This window comes from Narcine bancroftii, chromosome 1 (assembly GCF_036971445.1).
Source record: "Narcine bancroftii isolate sNarBan1 chromosome 1, sNarBan1.hap1, whole genome shotgun sequence".
NCBI classification, from domain to species: domain Eukaryota; kingdom Metazoa; phylum Chordata; class Chondrichthyes; order Torpediniformes; family Narcinidae; genus Narcine; species Narcine bancroftii.
This window is the reverse complement of record NC_091469.1, coordinates 256668566-256685426: the sequence shown is the minus strand read 5'-3', so window position 1 is coordinate 256685426 and position 16861 is coordinate 256668566. Positions and strand designations below refer to the sequence as shown.

The 16861-nt window shown below is 40.2% G+C and overlaps 1 protein-coding gene and 1 long non-coding RNA gene across 5 annotated transcripts in view; one reads left to right on the top strand and one right to left on the bottom strand.

Moving 5' to 3' along the window:
• Positions 1-16713, bottom strand: part of creb3l1 (cAMP responsive element binding protein 3-like 1) — a 158949-nt gene extending 142236 nt beyond the window's left edge. The window contains exon 1 of one of the 2 annotated variants that reach the window (XM_069896120.1): positions 16049-16713. In XM_069896120.1, the coding sequence (XP_069752221.1) occupies positions 16049-16147 (99 nt within the window). In that variant the 5' untranslated portion in view covers positions 16148-16713. The remainder of the gene's footprint in view (positions 1-16048) is intronic. The other variant, XM_069896117.1, reaches the window with a different exon arrangement.
• LOC138741891 (uncharacterized) overlaps positions 1-16861 on the top strand; it is a 280492-nt gene that overhangs the window by 196421 nt on the left and 67210 nt on the right. For 2 of the 3 annotated variants that reach the window (XR_011343862.1, XR_011343855.1), the window contains one exon: positions 6032-6136. The exons of the other annotated variant lie outside the window; for it this stretch is intronic. This is a non-coding gene — a long non-coding RNA (uncharacterized lncRNA). The remainder of the gene's footprint in view (positions 1-6031; positions 6137-16861) is intronic. 3 annotated transcript variants of the gene reach the window in all.

Sequence of the window (16861 nt, the reverse complement as noted above, 5' to 3'; positions counted from 1 at the left end):
GTGGGGAGACAAGCATATTCAGGAGGGAAAAAGAAGCAAAGGTGATATAAATGTAAAGGTAACTAAGAACCAAATCAAGAAATGAACCATCACAGAGTTCTCACGTCTCCCGTGATCACCATGGGCAGATGGAGGTATGGAAATAAATAAATTCTACTCTAGAAGATCCAACATTGCCTCTCTGTTGATTTTTTTGACATTTTTTGTGGAATATTGGAGTTGCTGGCTTGAGTTAATATAACATCTGTTTCGGCATTTAAGAAGGACCTCTCCGGAAATGACTGTGTAAGGCTAGATGGGGTCATGCAGCTTTTATATTCGGTCTGTTGCCAAGCTGAATTAACCCTTTATCACCACAAACCTAGCAGTCTGCTAGCCTTTGATTTATTTGACAAATATCAGTTGTAACTCAGTGGTACCCTGTCAATCTACTCCAAGTCAACGCATTGAGGCTTCAAGCACTCCTCCAATGACATGAAAGTAACATTGAAGCTGACAAATTGATGCAGAGCTAAGTGCCATTTATCAGGCAAGAGGTTAAACTCAGGCCTTTCTGCTCTTTTAGGTCCAATGGCAGTATTTTAAAGAGATGCAAATATGTTGGCCTGTTGTCCAGACCAACATTTATCCCTTACTCGATGCTACAAAAGTCACACTGAGAAGATTCATGAGAAAAACAAAAGTATAACACTAAATGAATTAATATAAGTTAATACAGCAACCATATGTCAACAGTAACACTGACAGCCTTGTATGGAGCACCAGAATTGCAATAACAACGTACCCATGCAAAACACTGAAAGGACATTGAGGGATCCTCATGCAAAATTTAGAATCAAACTAACGAGTTTTGTGCATAGGTACAAGAATGACACTAGAACATCCTCATGTGACAACAGTTAAGTTGCACTTATTATTGTTACCTTCCAAAAATATGGATTGCACTGAAATAACCTTGTGCAAAAACACAAAATCTGGATTTATAGAAACCAATAATACAATAATCTCACTAGCCATTTCCAAATATTGAGTTCATTAACAATATTAATCTTTCTCATTCCATAATAATTTGATTACCTAAATACTCAACCATGTGATACTCTATTGGCATTTTTAAATCTATCCTGCCCAGAGGAAACAAATAAAATCCGACTGGCCTCTATTTTGTACAGGCACAATTTATTTCCCATTAAATTTGAAGGTAAAATATTTATGCTTAATCAACAAAAACAACCTTATAATTGTCATTTATATCACACTTTTAATCACCGAAAGGTACCTAAAGCAATTTATCTAACAGTCAATGGTATAGACTACAGAGGCTAAGTTCCCAAATTTTTCAATGAGTTTGAGTTGTCTTATAGTAGATTCTGATGGATAGTAAAGCTGCCTATAGTTTAGCACAATTTTACTTAGAAAAAAAATCAAGGTTACTAACATTACTGAAAGAGTCACTTCCAAAACACTGGTTTAATTCTCAGAAGCGGTTTTGGAAAAATTATGAGATGCTTCTCCACATGAGTCACTCAGTGGGATCTGCAAATGCACATGTAACAACAGCAAGGAGCCAGTGAAATTAACACCAGTGAAAATAAACAGGCTTTTATTTGTTAGAAAGGTCTGTTAGAAAGTCTGGCATTCTGTAAATATCTGATAAAAGAGATATTAAACCAGAGCAAGATAAAGCAGATCCATTCTGGTCTCGAGACCAAATGTGGAAGGTGGCCACATTAAGAGTGATATTCCCTCAATATTCAACATTCCTTTTGCATAAGTCTGATTAGGCCTGCCTTGCTTAAACATATTCCAGCAGGCTCCTGTTTCCTTACTAAACCTCATTAACTTTGCGTCTTTAAATGATAAGCGGCTCTCCTTTTCTTAAGCCAAAAGCAATGAATAACCAGACAGACTCAATTAGAGAAATTAATATACCTTGTAATTTGGAGCAACATCACAGAATGTTACTGAGTTACTGAACACAAGTCAGCATGCATACATTTCTTTCTATCATGGTTAAATCAATATTATAATGACAGTTGCAGGGAAAAACCTTAAGAGATGGTAGTGGGCAAGTTCAATCCTTACTACAATTCAACAGTTGCATTCCATCCAGGTCAGACCATCATGAGAACCAAAGCAAAGCAGTCTCAGAATTGACTGAACAGGAGCTAGCTTTCCCACCCTCTCTCACTCTTACCACACAACCATACCCAATCTCCTTCTACTTCCTTTTTAGAAATCAATCAATCAGTGGGAGAAGATTTGACACCAAATCTCCCAGCTATTTTGTAAGGTGGAATTTAAGAGAGATCAAGAGCAGAGATGGATATTTTAATTTTGTTACTCCTTGACTCAAGAATTTGACCAGCAATTGAATAACCAAACAAATGTTTGAATCCTGTAGGTCTGATTGACTTTGGAAGGAAATGGTAAAACTTCTGCCAGGTAAAACCTGCAGGGTGGTTTCTTGTTTGCCAGTTGTGGGTTGCCAAGTCCATTGAGTGCATTCCTGGAGGCCTCATCAACTTATCTCCTGATTGTAAATACCTCTCACATTTGACAACCAGCACTGCCATGATTGTCAATCTTCTTACTGCAATGTATATCCATGCTGGTCTGGAAAGCTGCTGACTCTGGGTAGGAATGTGTGTTTTTCTGCTGGCATTAAATACTTTCACCCTTTGATAGTAACTTCCTTCCAATACCAAACATCAACAAAGTGGAAGCGGATGTCAGGAGGAAGCACAATGGGAAATTGTTTTTCCCTGGCTACCAAACATGGTTCCTACCCCATAGTTACCTAAACCTCTGGCTTAAAAAAATGCAGATTTTTATTATTTCCACTATTTTATATCTATTCTGCAAAAATATTTCAAGAAATCTGTTAAATAATCTAAATTCCCTATTGTAAAAACACAATGCTGAGCTTCTCCAACATTTTGTGTTTTTACTTCAACCATGGTGTCTACAGATTTTTGTGATTTACTTCTGAATTCCCTGTTGAGTATTTTTCAGACTCTTCATGACCAGTCTTCAATATTTAAAAATTATGTTAATCTAGCCCTGCTAAACTTATAACAATTGTGTGGCGTGACTGACTGAAAAAGCTGTGCATCAAAATATAAACAACTCCTATTGCAAAAGATAAATACTGGAATAAATGAGTAGTATAAATTGCAGGCAGTTTAGATGTATTGCTACCAATTAACAAATAGTTTCCCTCTTAAGTTTTGAGATACCCGAAATGAAGCAAATTAAATATATTCCCCATAGGGTGCATCATTTGTCATTCCCAAGTAGTATCACAAACCACATTGTTTCTTCTTTTCTTCATGCCTCTCCCCATTTTTCTAGGATTACCAAGTTCTCTGACATTTTCATTTGCATAACACCTGTTCCTGTACTCTAAACAATGACGTTACCAATGCAAAGACAAATTATATGTGATTTTGCACTGATGTCTTGTTCCCTGGGAAGTTGTTGCCAACCAAAGTAATTTCTGAGATGCATATAACCAATGTTTTTGCTGACAGACTGGTTTCAAAGCCAGATCTTTGACGTTCAACGTCTGTGTCATTCAATAATTTATATCATCCATTCACTTAAAAATATGCCTTTGATCATAACTTGTATTAAGCAGTTCCTGTCCCAGGGATATTCCAAATGTATTGGTTTCTTTCCCAGTGATGAAAAGTAATTAGATTCTGGAAATGGCCTAATTCTGAGTGTAATATTCCTTAGGGGCGGGCACTTTGATGTCCAGTATTTTAATTTATTTAGAACTTCAAAATAAAACGTCGTGTAAGGGAATAATTACAAAGTAGGCCATGGATTTGATATTCCCATATTGAAGTAAGCTGACAAAAGAGCAAAATTCAAATAAAATACCAGAGCTGAAATTAAGCCTTGGAAGGAAATTATGTTTTCCTGGAGAGGAGAGAATAAGAGGTTTTAGTATTGGGAGCAGGTGAGGGGACTATGACCTTTAAACATAGGGCCTTCCAACCTTCATAATGATACAGGCGATGCCTGCATTGTGGGAGGGTTGCATTCCTACAAAACAATCCACTTCATGATTTTTCATAACATGAATCATCATCTTCCCACCTTCCACCATTATCCCTTTAGCCATTTACCTGACCAGACCTTCCTTCGTCCTTTCCTAAAATGTGATTTATTTCCCACATCTGCATCTCTGATTAAAGATGATCAACATGTAATATTAACTATTTCTTGCTTCCTGCCTGATCTGAAAAGGATATCCAGCATTTCTTGCACCATATCAAAAAGTACTTCATCAGAAAAATTTTGGTTAGGATTGAACATGGACTATGTCTCACAGTAACCAACATAAAGGACTCCTGCTTCTTTAAATGAAGCAGAATTTAAAGTCACTTTGCCATTGGTCTGAGTGGTGGCTTCATTGTACTAACATCTATAGGGTTCCTTCATTGAATCACTTCGCCATTTTTCAATCTGAATTGATTAGGTGTACTTCTCGTTTTTATTAGCCTGTGGAGTAGGCGATGAATCCCCGACAATTCCTCTTTCTGTCTTTCTTCTTTCTTTTTCTTTTCTTCTTACTTTCTTTTTTTTCCTTTTAGATGTTTTTATTTCTTTACTAATTCTCTCTTTTCCTTTCTTTGGGAGTGTGGTGGGGGGGGGGAGTGGAATGAGAGATTATAGTCATCATGTATCATAGATCACTAGCTCTTTTCCGTGTTTGAAATACTTTATTTTTTCTCTCTTGTTAATTGAATGTTTGGCTTTAAAATACGTAAATAAAATATTTTTAAAAAATGAATGGAACCATTCTGATGACTGATGAGAGCTGAGGGGCCTTGCACAAAGTGCATCCTATCTCTCAATTCAGAGGTGCTCCTCTGAAGGTCTTGGTGATGATCCAACAGTGCCACACTGGCATCCAATCTCCAGTACAGAATCAGAGTTTATTGTCACGAATGTGTCACAAAATTCATTGATTTGCGGCAGCATTATTGCTAAAAACTACATTAAATAGATAAATAAATTGATGAAGAGATAGCTCATGTCTGGCTTCCTAGTTTCAACACGCAAGCTCAGTCCTGGATAAGATGGAGGATTGAGGATGATGTTGCTGTCAGCTCACTGCAGAACATCTGACCAAAGGTCAACATGATCCATTGCACTGATAATAAAGAAGAAAAAATGGACAGGAAAATATAAACAGAAACATATAAACTGGGAACAAACGCAAAGGAAATTGTCTCAAACCAGGAACATTTTAAGGATGAATAAAGGATATAAATACTGAAATTTGGTACAACAGAGACCCACTGGGCTAAATAGCATTCTATTTAGTCGATGTTCATGCCATCCTTTTGGAGGCTGTGCAGACGGACGATGAGGTGTTGTCCCTCCAATTTTTGGTAATCTCAGCTAACTCTGAATAGCATTCTTTTTTTAAATCTTTTTATTGGTTTTGATAAGAACTACATTACAATGAAGAAAAGTGAACAAAACTGAAAATACAGTATCACATATTAAGATAAAACTTCAAACAGGATAAACTTGGTCCCCCTCCATTTCAATGGGTGAAAATAAAAAAAATCAAAAGTATTATATATAATACTTACTCTCATAAAAAAACTAACAAAAAACAACTAAGCATCTTATCCTGAGGGTTACATATATTCTATAGTTTTTAGTTCCTGCCGTAAATCAAAAAACAAAGGTCAGACTATTGCTGCTTTCAGGTGCAACGGAGGATTCTCCGAACCGGATAATATACCTACAGGAGGAGGGTTAGGTAAGTGCTCCTCCTGGCCGGGTTCTCCACTTTCAGGTGGCCACCCAACAGCTGCATTGGGGTAGAATAGGCGACTTTACAGTCAGGTATTCTGGCCACCTGAAAGCGGCTTATATCTCATCTAGAAGAGTAAATACATCTCATCACTTTAGAAACATTTACATCATTTGAAAATAAGACATAAAAGGTTGCCATGTATCTTAAAATTTCACCAATTAATCAAATACATCTAATTTTTTCTAGGCTTAGACAAGACATATGAGACAACAAATGAAATACTGTTGGAGGTCTAGAATCTTTCCATTTGAATAGCCAACAATGTAGAGAAGGCTACAACCCAATGAACAGGTACAGAAAAAATCCCTATGTCTGGGTCAATAACCTCAAAAAAAGTTATTGGATTGGGTCATAGCTCCACCTGAAATATAGATGAAAAGATATTAAAATTTTTCCAATAGTTTACTAAGGATGAACAAGACCAAAATATATGTCAATGTAACAATTTCAGATTTGCATCTGTCACAAATAGGGTTAATATTAGAAAAAATACTAGCCTATTTATCTTTGGACATGTGAACACGATGCACCACATTGAATTTGATTAATAAATGTTGGGCTATTTACCAGTTTAAAAATCTTGTCCCATAGATCCTCAGTTCCCAAGCCTTTTTTAATCTTATCATGAAGTACTGGATGTAATTTTAATAATCTATCATATAAAATTCCAATTAACCCTTTCTGTGAAGGATTCAATTGAAAAATATTATTATCTAAATCTGGTGGATATATAAATGGAAGATCCACTGATATGGTATTTAAGAAATTTCTAATCTGAAAATATCTAAAAAAATGAGTATTTGGTAAGTCATATTTACTTGCAGATGGCTCAAAAGATGTTAAACGACCATCCTTACATAAATTTGCAAAAGAAACAATACCTTTGATTTTCCATATAGAGAAAGATTTATTAATTATTTATGGTAAAAAAAATTATTATGAGAGATAGTACAGGTACTAGAACATAGAAAGCTACAGCACCGAAAACAGGCCATTTTGCCCCTCTAGTCTGTGCTGACCATCATCTCCCTGGTCCCACAGATAAACCAAAGACAAAGATCTAGATAAGACAAAGTTTTTAAAATTAATATAATTCCTAAATTGGAACCAGATTCACAATATATGTTTGAGTATTGGATTAGATATATTCCTATTGACGATGGAAAAACCAAGTGGAATAGAGGTACCCAATAAAGAGGCCACTGAATACTGCTGTATAGATTTCAATTCGAAATCCGTCCATAATGGACGATCCAATTTTCCAGAATAAAAAATCCAAAAAGTTAGATAGTGAATATTAGTAGCCAATAATAAAATCTAAAATTAGGTAAGGCCATACCTCCATCTTTTTTCAATTTTTGTAAATGAAATTTACGCTAATTCTAGGGATTTTGCTGATAGCATTCTGTGTCAGCTCTAATAGCAATAATGTTCCAATAATGTTCTCTTTCACATTCACCCCCTCCCCAATTATCTGGCACCCATCTGCACCTGGGGTAATTTAAATTTAACCGAGTAACCAGTATGGTATGGGAATATGGAAGGAAACTGTGGCACTCTGTGGAAGCAAACAAAGTTTTCTTGAGTAATAGGGAAAGGTTGGACAAGCTGCATCTTCATTGCTCAGAGAGCAGGAGGGTGAGACCTCATAGAGGTTTATAAAATCATGAGGGGCATGGATAAAGTGAATGCTCATATTTTATTTCTCAGAGTAGACAATTTTAAAACGAGAGGGCATAGGTGCAAAGTAAGGAGGAGCCGGAGGGGCAACTTTTTTATTCACAGGGTAGTCCATATCTGGAGAAAGATATAGAGAAGGGTACAATTACAATGTTCAAAAGGCATTTGAAGGGTTTTAAAGGATATAGACTAAATATAGATAAATGGGAGGAGACAAGAATGCCAACTTAGTTAGCACGGTCAAGTTGGTTGAAGGGCATGTTCCATGTTGTATAAATCTATGATTTTCTGAGCATGCCCTCTTTGTGATTGGTGAAATAGTAAAAGTGGTGATATGATGATAAGAGACTACACGACAGTTATTTACAAGGATATATCAGTTCATGTCACCAATGGCTCTGATACAATATGAGCATACCAATTAGGAGAAGTTCAAAGCCTCTCAAGTCTCTCAAGCCTGCTCAAAGTTTCAGGCTGGAACCCTTCATCAATAATGACAATGTGGAGAATGGAAGCTGATATAAAGAGGACTGGGTGGGAGGAGGTACAGGGACCCATGAGGGATTGGTGAACAGAGGCAGTAGATTGGCAGATGCCAGACAAAGGGAGAGCGAGGCAAGAAAAACAAAGGGGTCAGGAGGAGGAAGATTCATCAGACCTCTTTGTTTTTTCTGCCTACTACAGTACCGTATCAATTTCCGAAACACTTGGGACCAGACATTTTTTGGTTTTTGGGTTTATTCATTTTTTAGAACAATGGAACTAAGCAGCACAGTAACATCAGCAGAAAACCTGTATCAGCAACAACAAACAGCAGCAAGTTTTTTAAATGTTGACATGACGCCACAAATGGAAAATGCACATGAAATCATGTTAATACTTTTAAAAAAAACTTCTGCTTACAAGAGAAGATTAATGCGGCACCAAACACTAGAAATCCTCCTTGACAGCTTTTTTCAAATGTTTCTTCCAATGTCATCTTCCTCTTTGTACACCAGTGCTCTGTTGTTATCAAAATGGCGCCAACAGAGTGTCAGAGCCCCAACATGGTCATGTTGGCGCTAAAAGAAAATCAGTTTTTGGATCTTTTTGGTTTTTGGATCTTCGGATATGGGGTACTCAACCTGTAGAGATATTCTTTCATTTTCATTAAACATCATTCTATTTACCTCTGCATCCCACCTCCTCTCCCCCCTCCCAGCCAACAGGATGAAATAAAATTGTCCCATGGGTTTACCCAGGTCAGAGCAAATGAACTCACAGGGTCAGACTGAAAAATAATTTTTGTGTAGGTTTTATGCACACATTTGCATACCTGTGTTTCATGCTTGCACATGTCCATCTTGTACATGCAATTTTGCCAATGAAATAAACATATTCTGGTTTGTAGGAGGCTGTCAGTTGTCCGACTGAGACAATGTTGGCAGTTGGGGAAATCTCATAATTCACTCACCTATTCCCTCTGATGTGTCCATCAATTACTGCAGTAAAAATGTTAAAGCTTCTGAAATACAAGTTAAACAGGAATTCTGCAGATGCTGCAATTGTGGTGCAATACACAAAAGTGCTGGAGAAAATCAGCATCTATAGGAAGTAACGACTAACCAATGTTCCGGACCTGAGCCCTTCATCAAACTATGAGTAAAGAGCAGACAGTGGTGAGGGAGAGGGGAGGAGGGAGGAGTACAAGCTATCAGGTAGGATGTCATAGGTGGATATAGGTGAAAGGGTGCAGGAGTAAAACAGCTGAGGTGTTTTACTCTCTGAAGGGGAAGGAAGGAGTGGGGGGGCTGGAGGAAAGGAGATGGAGGGATAGGGACTTGGGAGGGGTTTAACGGAAACTGAAGGTCAGTATTAATTGGGGAGCACACCCCCTGTTTGAGAAGGATAAGCAGAAGAGACAGTTTTACAGGATGGTAACCATAGCAATGGACCAATGCAGGGCTCAACGGATGAAGAACACACAGGCAGTGGGCTGCTGGTGACTTGAAGTCAGGAACCCACACAAGCTGCGGACTGCTGAATGCTGGCTGAGGGCGCAACAGGTATCTAAAGAGAGTGCCAGTGGTGGAAGCGGCACTCAAGGGTCTCAGGCACTGCAGTCTTCCTGATCATGTCATAGGTTTGGATCTGGAGCTTGGGTTGCCAGTGGTTTGGACTGAAGTCTGTGTGGCTGCAGAGGTTATGGGAGCACAGGAGGTGAATCCACAGATATCTGGTGACTCTAAGGGACTCTCTTTTGCTTTTCTTTCTCTGACTGTCAGGGGCACCAGGCCATTTCTGCTGATGGCAAATCCTTGTCTGCATTACAGCAGACTAAATGCAATTTTGTGTAATATTACATCTGTGTAATTGCATTATAATAAAAGAATCTGAAACCTGATGCTATCTGATTGGAGAGTATCCAGACAGGACATTAGGTGTTGTTCCTCTAATTTGCAGATAGCCTCAGTTTGGCAGTGCATGAGGCTGTGGATAAACATGCCAGTGTGGGAATGGTGTGTGGAATTAAAATGTTTAGCAACTGGGAGGTCCCTATTCTTGCAACAAAGGTTCTTAACAAAACAATCTCCCAGTCTGCCCCTTCCTCCCTCCTCTCCTCTTGTCGCCTGCCTTCTTGTTGCTCATGCATTGATGAAGGGCTCAGGCCCAAAATATTGGTCACCCTTTACTTTTTATAAATCCTGCGTGACCTGCTGAGATCCTACAGCACTTTTACATAAAAATACAGGTTTGCACCAGATACGAGCAACACAGAAACAGGTAGAATCAAATGCGAGAGAAAAGGGATAGTTTCTAATAGCACTCCCCCAGGTACTCAAAGAGGAAAACTTCAGATATCAAGTTTGGAGATTATCAGAACTACAGTCATTGTCCCCATCAGGTCATTGGAACTGCACTGTCACTCCAAGCAGGTTGGACTGTCAACAAAATTGGCACAAGTGAGTAAAAGGTGGCATGATTTAGTGTTTTTTACAGAAATGTGATTGGGAATTAAATTTCCATGGGTTCCAGGTAATCTGAAAGGATAGTCAGGAAGATAAGGGAGGTGGGGTAGCAATCTCAATTAAGGATGAGATCAGGGTGATCGTGAGAGATGATCTAAGATTATTTTTAAATTTAGAGATATAAAACAGTCACATCCCATGCTGCCCAAATTTACCCATGTGACAAATGAACCTACTAACCCTGTACATCTTTGGAACATTGGAGGAAACTGGAACACCTGGAGAAAACCGATGTGGACATGGCTAGAACGAGCAAACCTCTTACAGACAGTGGTGGATTTGATCTAAGAAGCAAAAGGTTGAATCCATCTGGGTAGAAATTAGGGAATAGTAAAAGGAAAAGAAATCACTTGTGGAAGTTTTCGAAAGGCCAGCAAATAATAGCATTACAGTGGCACACGCAACAGCACCCGAAATATTTGATGCATGTAAGAAAGGAACAGTAGTCGTAATGGGGAAATTTAACTTGTACTTTGGATTAATCAACTTGGTCGAGGAGTCTTGAGGAGAATTTAATCTAATAAATCCTTGATAGCATTCTTGAACAGCACATTGCTAAACGTACATGGAAACATGCTATCTTATATTTGGACCTGTGCAACGAGACAGATGAAATAAATGATCTTGTAATGTGAAATCCTCATGGAACGATCATGTTTAACATGCCAATGAGAGATGTTACGGATGTATTGGAAAGTGATGACTTGAATGCAATTGCTACCAAAAAGAGGTAGAGCTGAGGAAACTAGTGAGTCTAAAGAAAGATAATTACCCAGGCCTGATGAAATGCATCCCGGGATACTGAAAGAAATGGCAAAAGTTAGACATGTACTCCCTGACTTACGACTGTAATTGGGACCGAAGAATCGGTCATATCTTGAAATGGATGTGAGTCAGAATTTTGCCTGTACATGTGGAATACTGAAGTCTTTAACGATAATAACTTAAAGCTTCCTGAATTTGTTGATTAACCTTGATGAATCTTTCCACATGCTTACCTTATTAGTCAGCGTCCTGGGTTCCATAGGCTGGGCACAGCCATCTTGATTCTTGTGTGCATGCGCAAGTCTTCAGTTGGCACATACGCGGCTCTTCAGTTAGCGCATGTGCATATCTTTGCTTGGCACATGTACAGTGGGTTCATGTATTGGAGTTTGGTTGGTGCATGCGCAAGAGTTAAGGACCCTAACGATAAATTGAATTTGCGCCCTTAACTCTTGCGCATGCACCAATCGAATTCCAATACGCCAATATGAGACAATCTATTGGCAAAGGATAGTTTTTTCCTCTAATTTGCTATCTTTCTAGTGCACCTACAGAATGGCGACCGTGCACCAGGCACTATATTGCACTATATTGCGTATATGCATTCGCATATTTTTTTTATTTGATTGTAAGTGCAGATGGACGCAAGTCAAGTGGGTCGTAAGTCAGGGAGTACCTATAGTAGAGCCTTTTGTGACAATGCACTGACATTCTCTAGATCAGTGGTTCTCAACCTTTTTTCCCACTCACATACCACCTTAAGTAATCCCTTACTAACCACAGACCACCTAGGGCACAGAAATTCATTATATTGCATTCAGAAAGGTCACATCGTTTGATAAATTTACTGGTGTTTTTTTTTTAATTGAAGATATAATGAGCACAGTGGATAGAAGTGAACAGGTGAATGTGTATACTTGAATTTCCAGAAGGTGTTTGCCATTGAAAAGACATCCATACTGTAAAGATGCATGGAGTTGGAGTAATGCATTTACAGGGATAGGTTAACCGACAAAAAGCAGAGTTGGGATAAATGGGAGCTTCTCTACTTGGCAATCAGTGGTGAATGCATGCTGCAGGGGTCAGTGTTCAGCCCACACTGCAGATTAACAATTTAGAAGAGAGGAACGAGTGTAGCGAATGACTCTAATCTGAGTGGAAAAACAAGTTTTGCAGAGGAAAGTCTGCAGAGAGATATAGATAGGTTGAGTGAGTGAAAAAGGTCTGGCAGATGAAATACAATATTTGTAAATGTGAGGCTATCTGTTTTGGAAGGAAAAATAGTCGATCAGATTATTATTTAAATAGTGAAAGATTACAGCATGCTGTTTTGCAGAGGGTCTTGGGAGAGCTTGTGCAGGCAACATGAAATCAAGAACACAAATGAAATCTAAGCTTTCATTGCTAAAGGGATTGTATTTGAGAGCTGGTAGAAACTGCTGCAACTATACCAGTGAAGCTGCAACAGGACTAATGCAGATAGTACAGATTTCCTTACTTGAGAAAATATACTGGCTTTGGAGTTGACACAAGGTGTTTTTATGCTGGGCCTCTGCTTCGAGGTTGGCGCAGAGACGGATAAAAATGTTAAACTTACCTGTGCAGAGCAACGCATCGGTAGATCATCCAGAACTGCTCTAGGTGGGTCGACTGTTGCCATGGTGCTTCCCGTCATAAATACACAGCAGAGCAATTTTTCCTACCCATAATCCTTCATGAAGCTGGAACTGCTCTGTGTTTCCCAGAACGGTTCTAGCTGCATAGGGGAATTATGGGTAGGGAAGACAGACATTGCTCTGCCATGTATTAAGCCACTGGAGCTATCGAGCGGCCCTGAAGGCCGAAGAGGCGTGGTTAGGGGCCGGAGTGGCTAGCAGAGCTGTCACAGCCTGCACCAGCTGCCCCCTGATGGTTCCCACCAGCCATCCCTGCCCTGACACCCCCCACCAGCCGCCCTGCCCTGAGAAGGGAGGGGGTGAGTGAGATGAGTCGCTGGCTGACAACATCACCTCGATATCATCAGCCCCACCCACCCCCTACCAGCCATCTGCTTGTAGCAGCAGTACATTCATGCAGGGTGGCAGAGGACAGCACTCTGCCACTGACCCTTCCCCCGAGAGGGATTGCAGCCGTCGCCTTAGAGCCGGCTAGGCCGCATTCATGGAGGTAAGTCTCCCGACGTAAGGGCAGAGAATCTCTGCCTTTACACTCGGACTTTTTGACTTTATGGAAGGGCCTACAGAAAAGGTACACCAGATTGATTCCAGAGGTGAAGGGGTTAGCCTATGAAGACAGATTGATTGACTTGAGGATTATACTCACTTGAATTCAGAAGAATGAGAAGGGATCTAATAGAAACATAAAAATATGAAAGGGATAACAAGATGGAGGCAGTAAAGTTTCTTCTACTGACATAGCCTCAAGATTTGGGGAATTAGATTACAGATGGAGATGAGGAAGAACTGCTTTTCTTAGAGAGTAGTGAACCTGTAGAATTTTCCACCCAAGGAAGCAATAGAGGCTGCCTCTTTATATTTATAGTATTCCATTGATATGGGGATAGGAGTTATGGGGATAAGGTATGTAGGTAATGCTGAGTCGAAGGACAGATCAACCATGATCTACTGAATGGCAGAGCACGCTCAATGGGCCAGATGCTCTGCTCTCACCTTGCTCCAAGATCTTATGTTCTTAAGTTATGTTCTCAAGTTCAAGTTTACAAGTTACTATCATCTGATTGTACATATACAACTTGACATAACAGCGTCTCTCCAGTCCATGGTGCACACACAAACATGCAATAAACAGTACATAATGATCACATAATAATCAAAATAAATATATTGTAGAGATCAGAACCGCACTAAACAATGAACTGGCTCACGGAGGTCTGAGTCAGCAAGAACAGGAAGCCCTGGAGTACCGGCTTTGCTGCCAATCATCAGAGATGACATCATTTCCAGGCTGAGTGTCGCGAAGGCTGTTGGGAGCGCGGGTGCCTTAAAAATGCGCATCAGAGTTGAGTGAGGCAGTTGGCCTTAACTCACTTACAATGAGTGGTGGGTTTAGTTCATCACTAAAAGACCACAATATATGAATATTTGGGATAATTTACAATCAGGGCAGCCAACCCTTTAATTTTTAATTAGACCTACAGCACGGTAACAGGCCATTTTGGCCCATGAGTCTGTCCCCCTCAATTAACTTACACCCCCAGTACATACTCATGGGCCAAAATGGCCCGTTACTGTGCTGTGTTTCTAAATTAAAAGGTTGGCCACCCTTGATTTACATGGTTATGAGATGCTATTCATCAGTCTCACAGCCTGTGGGAAGAAGCTATTCCCCTGCCTGGCAGTCCTAATTTTGATGCTCCTGTACCTTCCTTTTGATGGTAGTGGATTAAAGATATTGTACGCTGGATGGAAAGGGCCTTCTATAATTTCGAGACCTATTTAGACAATGCTCCCAGTAAATGTCATCTATAGAGAACAAGGAGACCCCAGTGATCCTCTCGGCTGTTTTAATGATCCTCTATATAGACTTCCAGTCTGAGGCTTTGCAGCTACCATACCACACAATGATGCACTCCTATACCAGATACTTCCTATTCTTCCATTGGAAGACCTATTCCCCACCCAAAGCCCTTCACACTCAGGCGATTGGCTCCATTCTCATCCTCTGGATTCTGTCCACCAATAACATTCTTACACCAACAGCCAGAATCTCCCTCTATATGATTTTCTAAATTCCACATTTCATCAACCTCTCCTCAAAGTAAACTTCAAATGTAAAATTCATTATATTGAATCATGTTCAATAATATCTCTGCTGTCATTGCAATGTCACCAGCACACTTTTTACAGTAATACTTAAAGTGGCCCTGCTTTAAAGAATAATATTCCACATATAAATGAAGCAGAGCAAACCAAATGAGTTAAATAGTCACCAACTGGGTATGCACAATGGACTTTCCTTCATGGCAGACTCCCCATGTGGAATGCAAAGTCTGTGCCTTTCAGGAACAATGATGATTTGTAAATCATGACTTATAAATATTATCAATGGGCTTACTTTGTTTGAGAATGGCTTATCTGAGGAGCACAACAGATGAAAATTGCATGTGGTTTATGTGAATTACACTGTACCTTTGAGAATGAATTTGCATGAATTCACATTCAGCCCAGTTTTGTGCTGAGATGTTGATTGTGACAAATGTAAAGGTACTTGTGTCATTGAGTATTTCAATGCACGTTTGTCTTAACATGTTACTGAATACCGTTATGTCTGTTTCAATGTATGACTGTCTAAAATTGTATTTTCTTGATGTGTATGGTTTTTATTTCATGTCAAAATAGACTGAAAGTGACAGAGATACACGTTCTCTCTACTTGCCACTGCTTTTTTAGTGTCTGTATCCTTCAAAGAAAGATCCAGGTGTGTTTTTGTTTTCTCTCTGTTTCTGAGTGGAGAATCTTTTTGTATTGATTTGGTGGAGCGCGTGTACACACACGTGTGGCTGTATATATGACCAAATAAATGGATCCATATGTGTATGAATGTGCATATGTTAATGTTTGCGTGTATGTGGTGGTCCACACATATATAGACAAGTTTGTGTGTCCTGGAGAGATTGAAAAAGGAAATGAACAAAGGAACAGAATGAAGGGATGCTGTTTGCAGAGATGGAGACGGTGCGAAGGAGCGCAGTACCCAAGCAGGAGAGCGAGTTGGTTAACGGACCACATACCACATTACTGAGAAAATCAGATTCGTTCAAATCTTCCAAATCCACTAGGCTTGAAGCTGCGAAGAGTTTCTCAGCCCCGAAGTTATCCAGTATATCCATAATGTCCGAGACACAGGGCTCCACCGGGGAATCAGTACTTCGGATCTTCCAGCTGTTGAAGCTCGGGACGGACGGACGGGGGGGGTGGGGGGAGGGGGGGATTTGAGGGGGAGCCACCTCTTGAACCCCCGTCCTTGAGATCTGCCACAACCGGCTCGGGGGGAGTGGGTGGGGGGGGCTTACTCAAACTGCCCCGGCTTCCAGCGTCACGCTTCTTTCACGATCCCCCCCCCCAGTGGCCGGCTGCTTCGCCCAGCTTATCTGATGTCTGTGTTGGATGCACTCGGCTCGATCTCCAAGCTCTTGTCTCTTGGAGTGCGCTCTCTCTCGCTCTCTCTCCTCTCACAGCACTTTCCCCCTGCACCCCAAGTCACGCCCCCTCTCTCGCTCGCTCTCTCTCTCCAATTAACCCTTTGAGAACTCGGAGCAGCGATCGTTAAGTTTCTTTAAAACGTCGCCTTCGTTTGACGATTGATTTGAAACCATTGCAGGCAGCGAGAAAAAAGAGCAGGAAAGCGCACGTTCAACTTGCCCAAAGCCCCGATCCTATCGCCCTCAGCCGTGCCGTCAACTCGCTTTATCCAATGGAAATCGCTCACGAGCCACAGGTTGCTAGGGGACACCTTTTCAGCCACGGGCAATCAATTTGACAAACACTGCCTCCCACTGTACAGGTAAACTTACTGCAAGTGGGCTGTGTCGTTAACGATCAGG